This window comes from Bacillus rossius, chromosome 1, assembly GCF_032445375.1.
Source record: "Bacillus rossius redtenbacheri isolate Brsri chromosome 1, Brsri_v3, whole genome shotgun sequence".
In the NCBI taxonomy this organism is placed as follows: domain Eukaryota; kingdom Metazoa; phylum Arthropoda; class Insecta; order Phasmatodea; family Bacillidae; genus Bacillus; species Bacillus rossius.
In genome coordinates, this window is record NC_086330.1 from 45,814,676 (window position 1) to 45,839,415 (window position 24,740).

Genomic DNA, 24,740 nt, shown 5'->3' on the forward strand with positions numbered 1-24,740 from the left:
AGGTATTTACAACTCTGCCCTTAAAAATAAATTACCGGTCCTTTTACACGCCGTGCGCCGCTCGCGATGATCATGACGGTTATTATCGTGATTACGACGCAAAGTGTTGGAGCGTCGTGTGGCCGCGCAGGTGGCTGTGGCTGTGGCTGTGGCTGCGTGCCACGGGGGGGGGGGCCTCCATGTGCCGGTGGTGGCCCAGGGGGGTCGCGCACTGCCGTGAGGTCTCTCAAGCCGAAACGAAACTGAAGCGAGATCAACGAAGAGTAGGTACAGGATGAAGAAAAAAAATGTTCACCTACCATACTCAACGTGGCTATTAACTTTATGTTTTGTTAATTTGTTTAGAATAAATAAAAATAAATGCTGAAATAGTAGAGAATTGAAACCAGTCGTAAACAAATTGTGGTTTCCAAGGAATTTAGAACGCATCGAATAGTAAACATGATTACGCAAGACCTTTGCCGTGAGCAGGATATTTAAAGATGAGATAGAAAAAAGAATTGTTTTTGAACGGAGTGGGGGAAAAAATCCCCGTGAGAATGTAATTAGTGAAGGTTTTCGCGTGCTCGCCGGGGACTAATGGCGAAATTACGTGGCCTAAGGTAAAATATATCTGGATGCAGGCAAAGCTACACGTTCAAAGTGAGCTAAGTAGTAAAATTAACGACGTGTGCCTAATTTTTCGGATGGATGAAGTCCAATTCACGCTCAGTTTTTACATGTGTGTAGGCCTTAGCGCGGTTGTCCCAAATCCGTGTGTTGAAACAAACAACAATTTTAATGACTTGAAAGAGCTTTATAAGAGTGTGTAACAATATTTACAACTGCAGCACAATGTTTCACTTTCACGCCATAAACAACACACAACAGTAAAATTTATCTACAGAAAAGTTCGACTTATCTTTAATCTACATAGTAAGGTCACAGATACCGCATTTGCGACCACATGACAAGCTAATTTAACTTTTTTTTTTAATTTTTAATCAGTTACCATCAGCTCAATTTGATTTGATATGAACCAAAGTTCACAATCACTTGCTCGGCCAATTTAAATGTTTAAAGAATCTAATCCGTGACGTTGTAAATTAAAATAATTAATTATGCGTGACAAGTGGTGCAACTAACGTGTAGTTAGTTACGACGTAATAATAACGCATAGCTGACAATTTAGTACTTCCTATCACGTAGAGGAAGGATTATCAAATTAGCATTAATTGTACATATTTAATAGACACGAAGTAATGGTTAAACTATTTAATAAGTATCTACGGATAAAATATTAATAGTCAAATATTTTTTTAATTAATAGTTGATGACCACCAAGTTTTGGTATAATTCAAATTTTTACGTTTTGTTAGTAAAAATATTTTTTTGGTGTAGGTTAAAAATAACAAAACGTTTGGTTATAGGCTATATATAACAACTGCATACAGAACTTGCATTTAGAAAAAAGTTATTAGCTCCACGTCATTTCAGTATAGATTTTGAAAAATTATATATTGAGGCCTACATACCAGAACAGTTCTATCGCTGTGAACATTTTAAAAGTTTTTTACAAGTCAACTACAATTCCGTCAAGGAAATCAGTATTTTAAAATACCTTCAAACGAACAGTATTAAGGGTGTATGTCCCGTCCATGATCATTATTTTACTTTTACGTTTAACATGGTTAAACTTGTAGGCTTTTTGAGTGGCTGATCTTAAACTCTATATATATATATATATATATATATATATATATATATATATATATATAGCATCCTACTTGCGTAATTAATTGTAAAGTTGAATATTTAACATGTTTGTGCATTATGGATAAGGGGAACCAAATGGAATAAATAATCGAAAACTTTTGGTTTTAAAGGCAATGCTGGTGGCTACTGCGTGATATGGTTTTAATTCTTTTAGGAACATTTATTTGAATTAGACTTTTGAAATCATAAAACGTTTGATGACATTTCAAATTCCAGGTAATTATAATTTTTTTTCTGAAAGAACTTAAAACATAGTCACGGATAGCAGCCAGTAAAATTTACTCTAAACCTGAAAAGTTTCAGTTTTATATTTCATTTCATTATCCTTATTCACTACGCACAAATATGTTTTAAAAATTGCAACTTTGCCAGCTATTTATGCAAAATACCTACATATCTTTTCATTTTGTGAAAGTTCAACCACTCTAAATGTCGGCAGGTTTACCCGCGTCGAATGTAAATATATGTAAAATAATGACATGGAACGGGAGACACACCCTTAAAGAAAATTTTCATTAGTCTGTCGCGCTCGGTACTACAGTCATACAGGTTAGCTATTTTGCCGGACTATCGAACGCCAGTACAATTTTAAAGGGCATTTAAATTAATATACGATACAATGGTATTTTAATTAAGTTATAATATGCTTCAACTATATAAAAAAAAGTACAGATGATCGTTGTTTTTCTTCACAAAATTGTTATGGAAATGTATACCCACGAAATTCACTAATTCACTATAACTCAATTTTTCTTCACTAAATTTAACAGGAAAATTTAGCACTCATAAAAGCAATCTTGTGTGTGAATGCATCTAGTCACTTTAATCTACGTGCGATATTTTAACTAACGAAAACATTAAAAAAATTGTAACTATTGACAAACAAATAAATAAAAATAACTTTAATAATCTTACATTAGTTTTACTAAAGTTCAAAGTTAAAAAGAGCAATCAAATTAAATAGAAAGTTAAAGTATAACATGGTTTCAGAAAATCTATATATAAAAAATAATTATTTGTAGGAAAAGTACAAGTACATAAATTATATAAAATCTTCTACAATATTAACGAAATCTCTTCATCATATAATTATTCAGCCACGGATTGACTTATGTGAAATACAACCCGCCAGAAAACAAGGAAACACTGTGCTGAAAAGAAAACCAGCAGTAATGATAAACTCCGAGAGATCTAGAAACGTCCGCCGTCCAGCATTGCGACCTGGCAGCCAAGGTAATCAGCTGGAATCCACGTAAAATAAACTGAATCCTAGCGGCTCGATTCATTCCAGTTTACAGGGAGAACCGAACAAAAAATTACGAATTAAAAAAAAAACACTGTATTTTGTTCGTCTCGCACAAACTATGTTTTAATAGCGTCTATCGTATAAAAAAATAAAAAAAGACTCGGTGAAATACCTGCATTTATTCTTACGGCTTAACCGCTGTCAGCCAATGAATAAGTTTTACTGACGCACTACGGCAAAAACAATAAACCCTTCACCGTACAAATTCAAGATACAATAGAAGCAGAATTTAATCCTGTGAATTTACTTGTTACTTTTGCAATAGTCTACGTCTTTTTCTACCCCTACATCTAAACACTTTCCACGTAGTCCTCTAACCGTAAAAAAAAAAGAAGAAGAAAACTCAAAACTAAGCCTGTAACCCAAGCCTATGAAGAAGTTAAATAAAATTCATATAATTTGTACTAGAATTTGCTCCTATACATGAGATATTTAAATTTCAATAATAAACATATCATCGGATAGATGACAATGTTAATACAGCTACTTAAAAATGTTAAACCAACAAATATTCGCAGGTGTTTTCAATAATTAATAATAATACTTCATATTGTAGAATGTGATTAACAAGTTCAAAAAAAACCTCTTTAAATAATAAAAATAACAGGTAGGCTACATAATCGCTCAAAAAAAAACTTTTTTCCACTATTTTAAAAATACACCCTTAATAATAACTTCTCTATATAGCTAATATGAGATAAAAAAAAGTGTTAAGTATATTGTAAACAGATATTACAATTTAACATAATACAGGCAGACTATGACTATATTGTATGTAAACATATGCAGAACTTAGCAATCCAAAAATCCATGACCATCAAAACAAATATTTTTATTCTGCAATTTAAGTAAATTATCTATTTACACATATCCTGTAAATACAAAGCACTATTTTAAAGGTTCCTAAGAAATGTTTGTTGAAAAAAAAGCTAATCCAAAAGCAATGCATTAATAAATTATTTTTTTACATTTTTATTACCTAAGCAATAATTACTTTTATTTTGCAACTTGGTTTCAAATAGTTGCTAGCTATGTAAGTACTGCCAAAAATTTTTGTTCACATTGTAACTGATCACTTGGCTCTTCGGGTGAAACAATCAATCTATTGTAAATAATAACAAAAATAAGACGATTTTGAAGTATGTCTTAACCAAAGTATAAGATTTGCTAAAGTACAACATATTTCACCAATAAATTATAGAAACACAAGTATGTGGTACTGAATGTTAGTATTTTGAACAGTTAAAAAATACTAAAAAAATGTTTGAATCCTACATGACATAGTTAATGACTCACTAATCACTATCCTGTTCAAAAGTTACTAAAAAAAAGTAGGCTATAGACATTTTCCATTACCGATAGTTCGAGTTAAATGAATTATTATTTTTTGCTTGTTAAACATCCGTCCGATTTCTAGTCAGCAAGTCTAAATGTGCTTTTTTTGACTAATAATAATCTAATATTCCTAACCTATTTTAATTTTCTGTTACCAAACCTCTTGAAAAATTATAAATAGGTACTTATTATGTAAAACTTTAATACAACCTTATCAAGAGTGTTATTTAGCTATAAGTTACAATAAGATTCAGAAATGCCATTAAACATTAACAATTGTTCGACAAGCTAATAAATAAAACACGGGGAAAATGAGTGTCTATTACGTTCGCCTGTGCAGCTATTCCGCTCATAGATAAATTTTCCAAAATTTAAAAATATTATTTGTATATAATGATATTCTTAGAGAGTAAAGTGACAGATGGAAAAAATTTCTAGGTTTTTTTTTTCTATTGTATTTTTCTGGTTTTAGTGACTAATTTCTTCTTCTTGAGTGATATCCAGGCAAAACAATAAGTGGAAACTTTATATCCCCAAATGTGGTTGTAGTTTTTCTTTGTCGTATTAATTCTATCCTTCGAAATGGAACACTGGATGCTAAAGATAGTCGCTGCTCTCCGAAGACTCGCTATAAAACCCTGTCCGAGTTGCTAATTTATTTGTTCAACAAACTTCTTTCAAAAAAAATTATTTTAATTCAGTATTATAGCTGCAAATACACTGAGTGTCCCCATGGCCACTAAACGGATTATCCCTGAATGTTTACAAAAAAATTATAAAAAAATTCTAATAAATTTAAATTTCTTCAAGAAATAGCCTATATATAATTTTGATATTAATATTATAACTAGATGTATCTTCAAACGAACTATTATGCTAGCTTGAATTCACAGAATTGAAATTAAGGAAGATATGCTTGTCCTTTATCGCAGGTAAACTCTGTTTTCAATAGCATTAATTCTCACCTTTCTACGCTCAACTGCTATTCCCAGATTTGTTGATCTGTCCTCTCAAGGGTACGAAATAACAGTCAAGAGTCTAGACAGAGATAAGCAGACGACTTTCACACGGACTTAAATGAGCGCAATAACCCCGTGGGCGTAATTTCTCCACTCTATCCTACATGTACGCTGTGTCTGTCATTTCGTAACTATTTGAATACTACTGCTTAACACTGGAAATTTTAAGTCTTCATTTTAAATACTACCTACTTGTGAGGGTAATTATGTTCAATCAGTTGTATTTGTGACTATGATCAGTGTTCAGATCCCAATAATTGTGATACACATCGTTGAAATTGATACTAATACAACATTTAAAAAAGAATATTTTTGATGCACTTCTTAACTTTTAATTACCATGAACACATTAATTTAAATACCATTTTAAATAAGTATTTAAAAATATTTTTTGTGATACTCTAAAACCAAAAGTTAAATGGTTAAGTAGATATTCAAATATTATTTTAATAAATTCCGCTGAAAAGTTGTAAATAATATTTTTTTTTGTTGAGATAGCAAGAATAATTTATTTTTTTTTTCCCTTGGACATGTCAAAACCTGATATTGTTTACATTTACTAACTTATCATTATCTTTTTTTTTTTCAAAGAATGGCTAAATAATTTTTTTATTTACTCTACACAGTCTAAACACGAATCTGTGGAAAATATTGTGAATCAATGAAATTCTAATATTTGCAGAAGTATAAACATCATAATTGTTATCATATTCGTGTTTCGCCTACTCGTTTCTTTCCCAAAAAAGAAACAATTCTGGCCAAACATTCACGATTTTTAAAGGCAAACCTTCTCGAAATCAGAGACATTTCACAACCAATGACTCAGATACATTACCGAGGACGAGAAAAGTAACTTAAGTGATTTGGTATCCATTTTATCCCATAACTATTTAAGCATGATTTAAGCATTTTGATTTTTAAATTACTTAACCATAATTAGGCACATCTTTATTAACTATTCGCTTTACAGTCAATAGGTTCGTGCAATATGCGCTATAAAATTATTTTTTTACCGCTTCAAATATTTGGTAAAACGTATCCTTGACATAAATATTTAAGTGCATGTACGATCTACTAATCCACTAAAAACTGATTTAAAAATATGTGATTTTATGAATAGGTTTCCAGTTTTTTTTATTTAGCATTAAACTACTTTGCAGGGTGGACATTCACAAAAATATTTTGTAGGATAAAAAAAATTATTTTTTTTCAGTGAGTGAATTTTGGCAGTTATTTATGGCACCAATATGTGCAATGGTGCATAGCAGACATATTCGTCTCAGCGTGAAATTTCTGCAATCACGGCGAAACCGCTTCAGGGCGTAATAACGACGCAAAAACGTCGGGCGTGCGTGACCCAAGGTCGTGGTTTTTGACGGCACAACGTGTAATTCCCCGCGAAGAAACGGTCGAATGACACACGCCCCACGCCCTGTGACTTCCTACCCCCTCCCCACTTATTCAACTCTCGTCCCGAACTTTTCCCACGCACAGGGTCCGCGACAATCCACGCGCGCCCTGCTCGCAAATTAAATGTTTCGGAAAGACCTTTTCCTCGCACGCACGTCGGGACAACTCCAAAAAGGACTTTTCCGCACGCGATGTTTTTGAGGGGTTGAAGTCGGGACCCTCCGATGCATGTGATTTCGTCAACCACTGGGAATGAAAGTTCAAAACTAATCCATCTATGCATGTACACTTAAAAAAAATGAAGTGTCTCTTTGGGTTTGTTTTTGTACCTATACAAATCCACAGTTCTACTCTGATATTGGTGAAATTTTCCACATTTAATCTTACAAAAAAGTGGACGGACACTCTATATGAGATTTAAAAAAAAAAAAACATTTTTTTTCCATCCCTTAAAGTAGAATTTGGTTTCGAAGAAATTTTGTAGACTTGATGTACGAAATAAAAGGTGAATTACTGTATTCATATCCGGAAGTCCCGTGTAAAAAGACAATAAGAAACCTATGCACCCTCAAGCTTTGCAATAAAAGATTATAAATATGTAACAAAGAATTTTTGTTTAGTGTTTTTTTTATCATCTAAATAAAATCCGCAGTCTGCAAATTATTTTACAAAAAATCTATTTATTGTTTACTCCTGAGCTCGATATGAGCTAATTTTACCTGAGTTATAATTGATTAGTTAGTGTCTTTAATTGAACATGAACGAAATTAGTGACCTAAATTAAGGTTATGTAGGGTCATAATGTTGGAACTCGATTAAAAAAAAATTTCAGTTGTCATATGTTAATTAATTTTGTTTTCTAGTCTGACTGACTGCCAGCTACAGATTTTGGTCAATGATTCAACAAGTTCAATAAAAATTATACCAAATAATCATCTAATGAAATATTTCAGTCAATTTTAAAATAAATAATAAAACATGCATGTTTCATTATGTTTGTATCTGAAACTAACTAGAATTTTATACTTTTAATGATGCAGGATAACAGAATAGCGTCGGAAAAGGTAGGTATGATAGTTCCATAACTTCGGCGCATGTATTGGTGTTGCGCTACCTTTGAATTCGTACATACTAAAACACATAACCCTGAATTACGAATTTCAAAACATTTCCTTGTAGTTTAATTTGTCTTGTAGTTATTCGATAGTAACGAGTATCAAATTTGCACGCTTCGGGAAAGGTGTGTACAGAAAATATTTTTATTTGATCCAGTTAACAGATGTAAATATTAAAGTAACTTTTGTTTCACGTAATCGTTGTGATAACGATTATAGGCCCTAAACAATTTTTTTTAGTACTTTGGTTTATTGTAAAACATCAAACCACATTTTTTCGCAGAAAAATAATTTTTAGTGTTTACAAAACAGTTTATAAATATGAACTTTACAAATGGTTACGGTTATGCAAATATATAGGCCTATATAGCTAGTATTGGCCACAAATTAGGTAAGTATGTTGTGTTAATGCCTGTTTACAAAAAAGAGTAGCCTATAGCTAACCAATTTTGTATTCAACGCAAATGATTTTCACCCCGACAAAATAAACCTTATTAATTATATAATGACGAATCTAATTTAGCTTTAGTGCCTGTGCAGTTCATATTTACAATTAAATTTTGTAACACTTTCAATGCCGTGTCTGTGCATAAACAAAAAAAAATATTTGGCAGTCTTTCATTTAAGTGAACTATTGCTTTCCAAGCATAAATTAACTTTGTTTGGTGTGTTTTTCTCAGTGTGGTGATACTTTAATAATGAAACATCTTCAGTGAATTTGGGAAAGCTATATAATGCATTAACTCAATTTTATAGAACTATTGCATTTCGTTTTGTTGCTGTGTTCCAATAATGGGACAGGAGAAAATATTATTTTGGTAGTTATTATTGAAGTTACGTACACAATATTAATACGAAGTGGCTTTTTATTAAACTTAATTTTAAATAGATTCTACTAGAGCAAATATTTTAAACAATTTGCCATTTTATAACAGTATTTAGTTGGACAAAAATACATGCTTGAAAATAAAATTTCCAATTTCTTGCCACTCTTTACTAACACTTAAAAACATTATTGAGTCTAGTATTTTCGTCGGACCTAGTGTTTAGTTTCATACATAGTGTTCCGTAAAACAATGGTTGCTACGTTTAAAGCAGTCTACATTTTAGAAGTAGATCATTGTGACAGAGTCTTAAGTTTTATTCATTTTATTCAAACCAAACATTAGAAACTTAGCTCACAATGTGCCACAAAATAAATAAATATTTAGTATAAATAAACTGTTGAACGCATTTAGCTATAATGTTTTAATTCACGAACGCATGTTGGAATAACCCAATTTATTATCTTTAAATAACCGACTTAAATTCTATTTTTTCTGTAGCTCAATAATAATATCAAAACACGGAAAAAACTATTTAAGACAATTAATACGGCTCACTCAGGACATTTACTTCCAAATCACCTTGTACGATCAGATTTTTGTTGATATAGGTATGTATTTGACTTTCAAAACTATCTTACCCCTACAGAAATGTTTGAAAATGTTTTTGTTGTTGGGATAAAAAGTGAAAACTAATAATTTGGTACATTTAAGGTAAAGGCACCTATTATGGGACCCCTTTTAAATAAAATTCATATATTTTTATTAAGTGAACATAAATTAACTTTTCACGCATAATAAATCACTTGATATGTTTAACTATAAAATGCAATACATACATATTGTTTTAAAATAATAAATGTATGTCCTCTGCAAAAAACGGAAGACACTGCACTTTTCCAAAGTAAAAAAAAGGTTTCCTATTATGGGACACATTATTTCTTTATCCTCTTTTGGCAATGAGGACACACAAAGTGACTGTCAGTGGCACCACAATGTTCATGAGCCCAACGACAGCAGACAGTACACTGTATCCACTGTTCGCCATGTTTTTCATCTGAAAATATGCATCCACAGAAGAGGCATTCAGCATCGTTGTCTTCTTCACCAGAGCTATCTTATAAGATGTCGAAATCATCATCCGACTCGTCGTTGCTGGATTTTTCCATTAATCTTCTTTTACAACATCGTGATCTTGACTTTTGTGTGTTGGCAGAAGGTTTTTGTCAGGGTTTTATGACATTTCCTTGCAGCTTCTTTTTTTTATTTTTTGCTGTTGTAGGTCTTTCCAAACTCTTCAGGAGATCGGATTTGTAAGGCTATGAGGTTATTACAGATGCTTTGCCACATCTTCGGCTTTATAAATTTGCTAAAAGACTAGGAAGTGGCTTAATGTCTTTAGGAGAGATAGGTGTGATGTCCATAGTTTAAGCAGGACTAGCATCAGAAGGCCCTGTGCCAGAAAAATGTGGGCGATCCATAGGCAGAACAGGCTGAGAATTAGATGGTCCTGCACCAGTTGATATGTCATTCGAAGTGGCGATGATAGTTGCACTGGTATGAACATCTCTATCAGGAATTTCGTGACAACTGTGAATTACAAAGTCACAATCACGAAACGCATCACTGTTGAATGGGTAAAATCCTGTTTAGCGGAATGCATTGACTGCTATTTCCATTGTTGCAGCTCGTTGATATGCTGAAATGAACAACTTTGCAACCAATAGTGGTGTTACAATACGGTTAGGGTTGTTTCTTAAAGAAGCCTGTATTTCTGAGGCATAATAGGTTTTCAGTGGTTTCATGAAGCCTACATCCAGTGGCTGCATTTTGTGTGAACTGTGAGGAGGGATACAAATGATTGATACGTGGTTCTCTCTAGCCAATCGTATCACATCAACATTTCTGGTGTGTGAGTAGTGGCCATCGAGAACAAGAAGAACAGGGTCTTCAAGTGATGGCTATGTATATTCAAAAAATGATCAAACCACTTTGTGAACCAATCCCCCTGAATCCATCCAGAAGGGTGGCATCCCCAATTAGAACCAGCTGGTGCCCCATCCATGAGTTCTATTTTCATATTATTCCTTGGCCACACTATCAATGGAGGGACAAAAGAACCAACTGCATTCATGCAAGTAACGACTGTTATGAGTGACCCTCTCTCAGCTGATGTCAGTGCAGCTACTTCTCGTTTTCCTTTCAGGGATATTACCTTCTCAGCTCTGTGCTGTACCACAGTTACCCCAGTCGCGTCAACATTGTACAACCTGTGAGGACGGCCTTTAATTTTGTCAAATTCAGTTACATAGAGCCCAAAAAATGTTTTCACATTTTCAGAACTGAAACCTTTTACTCTGGCGTGAGAAATGCCTTGGGGAACTCTTAATGACAACTGTGGATGACGCTTTAAGAAAGACCCCATCCACTTCTTACCAGCTGATTTATTTTTTCTGAGAATGGGTGTTTGATACCATTAGCAATGGCTAGTTGTAAGGCCATCCTTTTAATATCACATTTCCTCAACCCATAAAACCTTTTATCCATCTCAATGAAGTACGGTACGAGTTCATTTTCTAGTTTACAGCTTAATGTAGGCCTTCTTCCTAATGGCACATTTACCAAATCATCAGTACGCAATTCAGTATTTTTCATATACCTTTCCACTGTGCTTTTTGGTACCCCAAAATGTTTCGCTGCTGACTTGTAACCCATAGTACCTGTTTGTACAGCTTTGACAGCTAGGATCATCTGCTCCTTGTCCATTTCTTCCTTTTCGGATTTCGGCTAGGATCCCTCTAAAAGCAAAACATTAATATGAAAGGTAATAATAAATTTCAAATCAATGTCATTTTAGGCAAAGAAAACTGTTAATCTATGCCTATGAATTAATATCCTAAGTCCAGCATTACTTATGAAATATGTCATTACAGTTTGTTAATAACGAGAATTATATTGCTATACATTAGATATGAAGCAATTTAAGTACATTGTAACATAATAAATCATCATTGTGTTGTAACAAGGCGATAGTTAATTGATACTCTCATGTTTAAATGCATAACACTTTATTTAGCAGGAAGCTCTTAATATGAGACCCGGTTCCTAATATGAGATAGTATCCCATAAAAGGGTACTCTGTAGGTCTCATAATAGGAGCCATCAATACGCAACAAAAGTCATTGTGTTGCAGATACAAAAAGTGCACGAAACACAATCTCACTAGCATGCACATAACCACTCATCTATATAGCAATCAGCATGTATGAATGTTATAACAAGTAACCTTACCTTGATTTATATGTAAGCCGTTTCTGTTATCTCGGTGGAAAACTCGATAGCTCGTAAAACACAAAATCGGTAACCACGCTTGTCTGCACATTCGCTCGCTAATGAAAACAATACACACGCAAGAAAACGTTCCCTACACCGAGTTAGTGTATTGTCCGCTAGAGTTGAGGAGCTCCCGGCTGAGAAAGTCTAGGGTCTCATATTAGGAAAGGTCTCATAATAGGTGCTTTTACCTTATAAGCACAATTTAACACAATGTAAAATATTTTGAACAATCAACAAATGAAACTAAAAAAAAAACAACCTAGAAATATGATTTTGCCTTCCATCCTAACAATAATACCTATACTCGCTCGGACGAAGAAACACATATGGTTCTATTACAGCATTTCACCATATTTATTAGACATATTTTTAAGAATAAAATTTGACAGCTTAGAACTATATTTTTTTTTCTCGTAACTATATTCAAAGTAATACTTATCATACGTAAACCTTAACAAAATTGGAATCCAAGACATGGCATTGAATAACATTATGATAAACGGCAAACATGTTCTGAGGAATTCATAGAGTATTTTTTGATATGATACCATTATTCCATGAATAAACTTGGGCAATATTTAACTATTAACCCCGTAATGTATGGTTTTGAGTACTAAAAAAATTATGGCGTACCTATATAATTATTAAGACTATACCTGTTGTACCTGTAATTTTTAACGAGAGTAATTTGAGCAGAATGATAAAGATTAACGTGGCTTTTAGTAGGAGATAATAATTCCGGTATAGACACCAATTCATAATTATATATTAAAACATTTGACGAGAATCTGGCCGGGAGAGTCTTTATATTGAAGTCGGCACGAATTTCAGACAATTATAATTTCTCTGGATAGCAAAAACAACATATGAAGAGGCACTAAAAAGACACGAAATAATTTTACTTCCAAATGAAACACGTTGAAAATTGAATAAAATGTTACTGTGCGTGGAAAAAAACACAGCTAATTATTTTTGTTTTCTGTACAGCTTCAAAAAAAACTAAAAGCTTCACTTTAGTGCGTAATTCTTCATCTCACACACTACACAAACAGTACATAACACTTCAAAAATATTTACACATAGTAAAGGTGGGTTCTTTTTTTTTTTACACTTGTTTCATTATTAGTTCTCAAACAATTTTCGGTTAAAGTTTCATTTTTAAGTAGCATTTGCTTATTTTCTTATAATTTTAATTCTTGGGTAACAAAATATTTTCAACAATAATTAAAGCTGTATGCTGTGACAGACATGTGTTTTTTTTTAACATTCCCAAGTAATGTGAATGTGATCACAATGCCATGACCTGAAACACATAATAAGTAATACTACTGCAACTATTATAAATCATATATTTTTTAAATTTACAATTATAAATTTGGTTTGAAAATAAAACGGTGACTTAAAAACACAAATTATTTTACTTTAAATGCAACAAAAGCCTTAGTTTTTAAGGTATGGATGACAAGAGATTAAACATTAAAAAAAAATATATGCTATTGATTTTTTTAATTCAGCTTATTCATGACAACTTCTACCTTCGTGAGTCCTATTACCCGGTTAAATTCCAAGTTATAACTTCTTTTCTTCCTATCTCTCCTTACATTCTTTGTACTCCTTCTCTAGCTTACCCGTGCCAATCATCCTTCTTGTCAGTCGAATAAAAGCCATCGTAAACTGGTTTTTATGTCTGTGCGTTATTTCATGTTGACTCGTGCGTAAAGAACTACGACAATGTGGGCCTAAGTGATCTCGTTCCGTGACCATTTGCGTCGGGAGCCCGCGAAAGAATGATGAGGCACAACATAATACAACAATCAGCGCCGTTTGCATTTTCCTAACACGAAGAGGCTTTAGAAAGTAAATATACTTCCATACTGTTAAATATCTTCACCTTACATTTATGAAGACCACTGGTTACAAAATTTCCAAGGATAATTTACCGATAAGCTACCTATTTTTCTTTGTAAATTTACGGGTGGTATTTACTTGGACCATTAACCCACAAAAATAACTTTAAAGTATTAACAAATCCTTTGAACAATTCTCAAGTGGACAGTAGAAAGTACTCATTTTTCATTTATGGCGCATGTTTACCCGTTCTGTTACGAAATACGAAACTATGTAAAACTGAACACGGTGTAGTGTTTACGTAGATATTGTTATGTATAAGCACTTAGAACACTTCGTTTATTTCAGGTTCATTCTTCGAATAAATTTCCGGGTATTTACTATTCTTTATAAGGATGTAGTAACTGAGTTTATTTCGAAGTTTACGCTAACAGACCGTTTTGAAGTTTCCACAATATTATTTGTTTTATCTTCGAAACATTTAGCAAGAGGAATTCATACAATATGTTCTGAAGTAGTTTTTGAGCTTTATATTTTTATTTATTTCAATAATATCCCAATGTATCCCAAAACATTTTTTTTAATTGGTCAAAACATTCTCACAAATTTTCTTGAAAGTTATACAACACATGTGTGAGACATCTGTAAACATACGTATTCGGTAAACATACGTATAATTATATCTATATTGATATGTAGTTGGAAAACATGGATAGAAACCCCTTGAATACAAATTTGACAAAATTTATTCAGGAAAATTGAAAACCCTCCACTTAATCCAGTGAAAATACACAATACGGAGACCTGATCACGCGCCTGTGTAATAACAACCAAACTAACCTTGGACTCCTGTCACCTGACCTGCTGTTAGCCGTCAGTCACTTTATAACCATGTTGATACTTAAACTAAAACATAGAATGAATTGAAGAATATTCTTTCAATATGTGCTAGGAAAAACTATTAAAATATAAAGAAGCAAAAAATATTTGCCTATTAAAATCTTTAACGTGGGATTCCTGTAATGGAATACATAGGCAATTATGGTTTTGCAAGGGAGTGAAAATTGTACGTCAAAGAACGTCATATATGATTATTTTTTTGGCAATGTGTAAGTGGTCAGTGGAAAACATTCACAAGTCTAGTAAAAAATAATTCGAAAGTAGATGTATATATATATATATATATATATATATATATATATATATATATTATATACAGTTACAATGTGTTCTTGATAACGCCTAATCATCCGCTAAGTATCGCTGGCTCTCGCAAGGCGAGAATGCGCAATCATTGACGATAATTATCCAGTATAGTCGCAGTGCGTAGTTACCTATTTCAAGTCCAGCTGAGTGGTCGAGCACTCAGTTTAAGGGCGAAGGATAGGATTTTAAAGACGATGTATCGGTTTGGCTAAACAATTTTCTACTGTTTTTTTTTTTTATGTATCTTCAGTGAGGCACAGTAAGGTATTAAATTCAATGTAATGTTTGAAGTTAACAGTAACTATCTGCTGCAGAGAGTTGATCCCCTGAGGTCACTGGCATTACTATTGAATTAATTCATTTTGGGAATCACCACTACAATTTTACCTTCAATGAACGCTGTATCGTGGTCTTTGAAAATCACTATAATGTGTGGTATCTGCCTTGACGCAAAACGTTCAAATATCAGACAGTGAAAATATGATGTGGAATAAAAAAAACGGTTTGAACAATTGTGTGATGTCTTCAGGTTCCTATATCTGCCTCTCTCTCTCTCTCTCTCTCTCTCTCTCTCTCTCTCTCTCCCCCCCCCCAACTCAAATAGAAGTCCATCGGCATCCCATGACGCAAACTGTACTCACAGTTTCGCAAGGGTAAAAAAAAAAACCCCGCGAAAACGTCCCCACGTTCCCAAAAAAAAAATTTACTATAGAACGCGAGTGGTTATAGTATTGGAATAAGTAGGTACTTACAAACTGTTTTTTTGAAATCCTTTGGATTATGTTGTTCAGGACAGAGTCCATCAAAGGTCGTGCAGTCGAAGCAATACATAAAAAAAAAAGGAATGCCGAGCTAAGTCTATGAAGCCTCTTAACAGATCTTGAATCTCCGATTGCATCTTCGTAAATTGTTCGTCGAGAATCGCAGCCCTGTAGATACGTAAAAAGGCGCGCGGCCATTTCGAATAGTAATAATAATAATAATAATACCGCTTCGATCAATTACGAGAAATATCTCGTTACGGCCGGCCGCCGAAGGATCACGTGGCCTCCTGGAACAACAATGTCTTCATTAGCATGAGGCGCATCTCGGCCGCGTCACGGATCTATCCTCGGGGCAACGTTGACCTATTGTCGCAGGATCGGCGAGGAGTCGGGTTGGAAGAAGGAGGTGGGAGGTGAGGTTTCCTCCAGATACCTACATATCCGTCGTGGCACAGCGCGCGGGGTATAGGGGGATAAAACAAAAGCTATAGGTCTATCAATCTCGTCAATAAACTTCACAAATTGATAATTACTAGCGGCCATCGGACCACGCGCAACACAGGCGCTTGAAAGCCATTTTTTTTTAAACAAAATTACTCACTCTAAGAAACTATTCTGTATCCATACAACAACAAAAAAATATATATGTTAAGGGTGTATGACTCGTTCCAGGTCATTATTTTATATTTGTGTTCCACACGGTTAAACCTGCCTACTTTTTGAGTTGTTGAACTTTCACAAAATGAAAATATACATCGCATACTTTTTGAAAATAAATAAGTATAACATATAAGTTTTAACATTTATGTGCAGTGTGGATAAGGAGAATTAAATTAAATATTAAAACTGGAACTTTTTAGTTTTAAAGTCAATATTTGTGGCTGATATGTGATACGGTTTAATTAATTTCAGAAAGGAAAATAATTTAATTTTACCTGGCATTTCAAAATTATCAGAATTTTTATGATTTTTTAAGGCAAGATAAAATTAAGTATTTTTTTTTCCTGAAAGAAATTTAAACCAGACTATTCACTAGCCACCAGTAGCTATTGACTTTAAACACAAAAAGTTTCATTTAATTCTCTTTATATAGCTATACTGCATACAAAATGTTAAAACTGTGCCAGCTAAATATGAGAAAAGTATGCAGTATATATATTTTTCATTTTGTTCAAAAAGTTTAACAGCGTTGAGCTTAAAAAAAATAATGACCTGGAACCTTAAACGAGAGCAGAATTCACGCACTTGTTCTTCATAGCTACATAGGTACTTAATGTTTACCTAAATTACATTTTAGACCAATACATATAGATGTATAACAAGTTTTCAACATTCAATTAATGTTCACAAATTACTAATGGTACTTTGTATATTGCATTTATATTGCACGACATTAAAACTCAGAGACATAGCCAATGAATAAGCTATCCTATTGTAAAGTTCTTTCGTACAAATAGGTACCTAAGCTTATTTTATCGCAACATTTTTCAACCACTGGGTAGTAATAATTAAAGTTTGGTTATTTTATCTATGATTTTGAACGCTATGGTATCAGGGAGAGGTGAAAAAATAAATAAGTTTACTGTTAAGATGCAGTTATTGCATAAAACTCTACGAGACATAATGTTTTGCACAATATAAGTATAACTTGAGCTGGCTTCTATATTATGATAAATAATTTTCTTTTTTTCAAGCCACCAGTAATAGAAATTTTACTTATTTTTTTTAATGATTAAGGAATTTTTTGTGAGGCATAATTAATTCCACAATCGTCTGAGAGAAATATGCAAACCTACATCTAATTAAATTATTTATGTAATATATCACATTTATCTCGGGCATTATTATCCACTCGTAACTATTGTAATTGTTATTTTCCATTACTACTTATAAATTTGCTTGGAATTATTCCTACAATCAGTTTCAACAAGCTAAAATAGCAATTACAAACACGTTATTTGGTCAATGACATTTTTGTTTTGCTACTGCCGATTACATCACAATTTCCTGCGATTCATTCCACTAAACATTTTATTATTCACGATTCTTTTACCAAGCAACCGTTAGGTTAACTTACACTGACGTAAATATTACGGTAGAACGAATATTTAATTATTATGAAAATACATTTTTTTTTGCCTATTAAAATTTAGTATTTGACAGAATTAATTTTGCTCGGCTAATAAAATATACTGTTTGGTTGAATAAACCATACTGTTTACTCAACAAATCTTTCTCTCTACAAAATATTAGTTTGAATCAATTGAAGGTAAGATTTATTTCGTCATATTTGTACAATTATTTTTTTTAATGCTAACAAATGGCCTTACGAACAGACGCAAAACTTATGGATGATTCGAACCCACATATGCTCCCTCTGTAAGACTACATAGGTTAGCTGCAGTGGCCTAATTAATGGCTAATTGCGATAAAAATTTGCTGCATTAAAAGAACAATGTACAAACTATTCGAGAAAAAATTCATGTAAACTGCTAAATTCAACAAAAATTCCTACTTAATGTAGGCTATTTGTTAATGAATTTATATTACCTAAGTAACGTTCAAATTAGTGCCAATTAATTGGAATATGAGCGTTAAATATGTGCTATACTCTCTTAAAATATTATAGAGATATAATAAAAAATAATAATTTTCTTTCGCATATGAATATAAAGTTCTATAGCTTAGGCTTGAACAAAATATATTGGACTGAAAATTTTTGAAACACTTTAATGTTCTGTGTGATAAAAAAAATTACTTATTTTAATGTATACTACCTCAATTAATTTCTTAATATTGTGGCAATATTAGTAGCTACAATGTCAAAATACAAACAGCATCTAACATCATTTAGTATAATGCTAATAATGCCAAAGTAGGTAAGTTGGTTATAAACTTACATTAAGTAAATAGCAAAATAACCATACTTAAGTCTAAACGTTAACTTCGATATAATTAGAAGCTAGCTGAACACCTTATAAAAGTTACTGAGAAATAGTAGACAAATTGTTAATAGCGCATACTATAGCTATAGGCCAACGCTACAATTAACTTATATTATTATTATTGGCTGTTAACAAACGAATTTTTTATGATTTATACTCGATTTATTATACAACAAGGCCGGAAATAGTATAAACAAAGTTACGTACGTGAACACTCAAAATAAGTAAAACAACGTTAACTAAAACAGCTGTAGGTATAACACGTTTTTAAAATAATACTAGCGAATCTTAAAAAATGAATCCTTAAATGATTTACATCAGTAAAACAACTTCAGAAACAAATGTAAATTGTAAAAGGCAACATATGTTTGCCTGGACTTAGGTACTAATAAAGCCTATGTTGTATGTATGTTTTTTTCCTGAAATAAAAAAAAGTTTTTATCGAAAGTTAATAAACCATAGTTAATTTTATGATAACAGAGAACCCATCTCATCTAATTAATTAAATTTCGAGAAAGGTTATTGACACTACTTTAAGCATTGATTTTCATGTTTTCAAATCATTTGTACGGCATGCAGTAGGTATTGTTTTCTTTAGCCCAAACACTTGGCAAATAATATTTATTTTAATTTATTGTTCTTAAAACACAGGATTCCTTATAGCCTGAATTTAATCATATTTATTTCCATTAATTAATTAAAATGGTCTCCGATTAGTAAGCCCTTACGTGTTCAAATATCAAATTCAGAAATGTCAACTAGAAAAAATACAAAATTCAGAAATGTCAACTAGAACAAATATCAAATTCAGAAATGTCAACTAGAAAAAATCTACTTACCGCATTAAAATATGTTTATGGTTGGGGGCCTATTTATAGGAAACTTAAATTAAATTGTAAATTTGAGGTTGGACTCGACCCCCAAAACTTATCTATTCAGTAGACGTGCCTAACCTTGCATGTTTTAGCCAATGATGTTTTTAATGGGTTTATAATTAAGTTTATAGTTTTGGCTTTTTTCCCCGGTAAACACGAAAGAAAAATATTAGTTGGAAAGTAATGAAAGAAAAAATATATATAAATAAATATCACCGCATTTCATATTTCTCCTATAGTCAGCAAAGCTGTTTTTTAATACAAAGCGCATAGCAAGTAAATAGGTATAAGTAAGTCTTATGAATATATAGACACATATATATGATTATACCTTTAAGTGCATTTTACATAAATACGCATACGCCAAGTAAAACATAACAAAATGGGAATTAGATTGAATCACCAGTACCTAAATAATTTCCTAGCACATAATATTATGAAAAATATTATTTCGATAGTCACTTTCCGTGATATCAATAATTTTGTTATAAAGTGACGATTTTAGACTTTTTTTCAGATTGATTAAATATAAAATATTCACCTTGCTCTGCATATAATGCGGGTTGAGCGTTTATGTCCGTGGTTTTTTCCTCTACTTATTGCATTAGTTACCGACAACTTCCTTCAAAGAAACAAAAAAATAATTTCCGCAGAACCTTCGCATGAAAATTGGTTTCCATTGAGCGCCGCTCTAACCACAGCGCGTGCGCACTTACTTGGAGCTGAAAAAGTTCTAAGTGATTTCTCCATCCAGGTTTGAACAGGTTATGTCCGTATTAACATATATGAATCATAGTACCGTGGGCTCATGATGCCACCCGGTGGCTCAATAGTCTTATGTCAGACATATACTTTGTTCGTATTTCTTTGTACATGTCTAAGCACTTTCGTGCTCACGAAAACGTCGTATTTCGTGTCGTGTTAAGGAGGAGCCAAGAAAAGTAAACGTCATAAACTATTTTCTTGATAATCATATGCATGCATAACACACATACATGTGAAGGATTATATTTAATGTAAGGCTCAAATAGTTTTACGGGTGAAAAAGAAAAAAAATTCTAATAACCCACTTGTGTTTAGGCTGTTGTTATTCTTTGTCTACGTAGGCAGACAGATTGTGAAGTAACTTAAAATATCTTTTTTTTTTAGAACAAATATAATAACTAAGATACATTTTCTTAGCTACTACTTTTTTTAATTTGCAATAAAATTTAACAAGTAATTTAAAAATATTAATAATTACAACTCTCATGTTTGTAACTACCATCGGAAACTCAAACACTAATATTTTGCACCGTAATTATGAAAATTTGAACTTGGCTTCATGCTGAAACCTGTTACAATAATTGATAATCAGAGACACTTAACCTCAAATAACGTTAGTGACTCATACCAACTTAAACGTTTAGCTTCTTTGATTATACCTATGTTCCTTCAAAAAAGTTACACGTTATACGATAATCTATAACGTATGTATATTATGTTTGTGTGCGTAAATATACATATGTATTATACGGTTGTATAAATAGTTGCTGTTATAAATTTAAGATAACATAAAATAGTCAAATATAAGTAACGCAAACGAAATCTAAGCCACGAAAAAAAATTTAACTTTTGAAAACCGAAACAAATCTAATTCCTGATTGTGCTAAGATATTATATCATTTCACCGTAAACAAAATAAATTTGTCAGTATAATGTGACTGTGTGTTATATACTTTCAAAAAATTGATTTACAAACTAATATACCTACTGGTTTTAGGCAGCCTTATGACCATGCAGCAATGCTAAAAATTTATTTAATTCGATATTTCTTTAAATTTTATCACATTTTACAGATAAATGGACAGTAAATTTAAATATAAATAGTTATTTGTTATGCCTACTTAATTTTAAATCGGCGTCCCCTTCGGCGATCATGAAAATATTTTACAGCAAACAATCGTAGCATAAAGAAAAAAAGATTTAATTTGAAACGCGTAAGCGATTTAACAGGAAAGTGAAAACATGCAATTTTTTTCCCGCATTTTTTTAAAAAATATATATTTCTGACAAAATTAAAATCTTGGCCAATTTGTATTCGAGGCACTTGAAATCTTAGTTTACGCTGTTAGGTAATTATATATCTTGCAATTTTTCAATCTACTATATTGGACGTTATTTCAAAGGGAGTTAATGCTTTATAACAATCTATATAGACTATGTATTTACAAGTATATTTAATATCTAGGAACAAACATACGACTTTATCCTTGGTATCAACTTCTAAAACATTATCACGAAATTGTGTGGTGTATGTATAAGTAACATTGAAATAAACATAGACCTATTACGTTGCTGTAACTTTATATTCTATTGATATACTGATGAATTTAAACTAAACTATTTTGAACTAAGTTTTGTCGTCTATAGCTATAAACTATGCAGTAAAGGTATTGAAAATTGGTAAGATATTTCAGTTACTGACATCACACTCATCGAAAATTTAGAGAAGAAACCATGGTTCGCTCCGAATTATAAAGATACAACAAACATTTGGTGCATACAATTAAACCTTTTTGGAAACAAAAATCCACAAACATTTTGTATACATAATTTTGTGTATATTTTAAAACCTCAGATGTTTTCACTTATATTTTCTCCGGTTTAGATAATATTTGATTATGCATCAGCTAGTTAATAACCTATTAATTTGCACCCACACATATTAATATTTTCTTAGTTAAAACATAACATGTTTTTATTATGCAGGGGTATGGTTCTCTGAGCTGCAAAGAAACAAAGAATTTGTCGTAACACCATTTAGCCGAAAACTACTTTTGAACGCATTGCTATGCGGGATAGTTACATATACAAGGAGTCAGTTGTCATTAAAATGCGGAAAATTAAGCCTACAAGATTTCTGAACGCTTTTGAAAGTTTAAAAAGATAAAACCGTAATGTATTTTGCTCGCTTTATTATATTATGAATGGAATGTTTCCACTTTTCTGTTTTTACGTATAATCAACGCAATACAAGAAGTCGCTGGGATCGTTACAAGGTTTAATTTCACTCTTACACGGTAAATAACTTGGGTTACGGTCTCAATAAATATACCCCGAAATTAACCCTTAGACTTTAAATATGATTACTAGCTAATAAAGAATTATGCCAATATTACTTATAAATAATAGGCCTATATATTGGTTTCGAGTCACCACAAAGCTATTAGGCACGAAAAATATTTTATGGCTGCTGTTATTATAGGCCTATACCTAATCATTTGTGGGATTGAAAAGAAAAAAAACAAGCATCAGTGCTTTTAAAAGCAAACATTTGATCTCTATCGAAATGAACTAACATTAGATTATAAAAAGTAAATTAGTAATATTTAATTTATAAACAGTTAAAAAAACTGGTTTTGCTGCAATATCGAATGAAACGTTGTTTATTATCCTATAGCATAGGTTTTTCAGATTAATCATCAATAGGTATAGGTCCCTATAAACTTTAGCATTTCCGTGAATGTTTTTTATCTTCAAACTCACCAACTTCAGTGCACTGAATTGTTATAAAAATTTTCTGTGTCACAACAAATTACTTCATCAATAGGGCTATATTTTGCTGTGCCAATAAAACCCTTTATTAGTACCGACAAAATTACTTGCTGTGTCAAAATAAGGCACGTTCCGAAAACTTAATAAAATATATTTTGTTGACAACATTAAAAAAATTATTAGAAAGTAGATACTATATTGACACAATGTTTTCTGTTTGCCAAAAATATTTTATTTCCGTTTTTTTCCTCAGTCACGATAAATGATCAAATTCACACTGACTAGGAAATAATTATTGGCAGCAATAATCAGACGTACCTACTCTACTTTAATTTTTACTTACGCTGCTTCAATGCCTGATTATTACTGATCGCGAAAATATTTTTACAGAATAAAGATGATTATTTAGGAAATAGTTAATTTAAGAAGGTGAGACAAATTTTCATATGGTTTTTAGTTTAATAAATAGTTAATCGGACAGAATATAAGACAGTCAATAAAAGAGGCCTGCTATAGGTACGCCTATTTTCAATCAAGAACAACAAACTTAAGTTATTAGAAAATAGTTAAATAAAAAATTAGTTATGATATTCTTTCTCTAATAACTATCAGCTGCATAGTCTTGTAACTGAATAATAACGTAGGCTTAGCTACTCTACGGTGTTCCACTGAGTAGGCGCTACCCTGCATCAAAGAGCTTCCCAATTCACGCCCTATCTGATACTTCTTGTATAATTATATTGTTTCGTGTAGCCTATAAGTATAAGTTCTGAGGGAAATTTTTTTGAGAGTAAGGGAAAAGACATGGTATCGGAAAAACAATGATATCTGAATTGTTTAACCTTAATAATCAGCACTTCACAGATGGAAGTTGCTGACCCGGGTCTAGAGTGGTCACGCGCGAACTCATCAGGGCCGACTACAGCAGGAGGGGGGGGGGGGAGGAGGTCATGGTTCGTGGAACTCACGTTGAGAGGCGCCAGGCGTCCGGCGCGCACGGGCGGCGGCGGGGGCGGCGGAGGCAGCCTGTCGCACAGCCGGGGGCGGCCGTGGCGCGGCGGGGGCGGCGGGTGCGCCTGGTGCGCGCCCGGGACGCCGCCCATCGGCACACTGGGATGCATGAGTAGCATCGGTGCTTGGATTTTTTTCGGAGTCGGCGGCGGCGTCGGCGGCGGCGGCGACTCTTATTTTTTTTTTTTTTTTTTTGTTGCTTATCTGTCCACCCGCCTCCGCACGTCCGTCATCGCGGGCGACGTGGAACTGGACGAGCGACCCGGTGGTCGACCAATTGGCGTCTTTCTTCTCTTCCCACAGCCGACTGCCGCCTTTCCCCTCTCTCCCAACCCCAAACACCCAAGTCAGCGACGACTTGGTTTTCCAGTCGACGACACCCGCACCATCGTATTCGAAACTAACACTTCTTCAGCACTTCCCCTTTTTTTTGGCACTTTCTTCTTCAGGACTT

At 32.8% G+C, this 24,740-nt stretch overlaps 1 protein-coding gene across 1 annotated transcript in view; it reads right to left on the reverse strand.

The window, feature by feature from the left end:
- The window catches only part of LOC134527438 (zinc finger protein basonuclin-2-like), a 523,318-nt gene extending 498,922 nt beyond the window's left edge, over positions 1–24,396 (reverse strand). The window contains exon 1 of the mRNA XM_063360158.1: positions 24,244–24,396. Coding sequence (XP_063216228.1) covers positions 24,244–24,396 — 153 coding nt within the window. The remainder of the gene's footprint in view (positions 1–24,243) is intronic.
- Between the last annotated feature and the right edge of the window lie 344 nt (positions 24,397–24,740).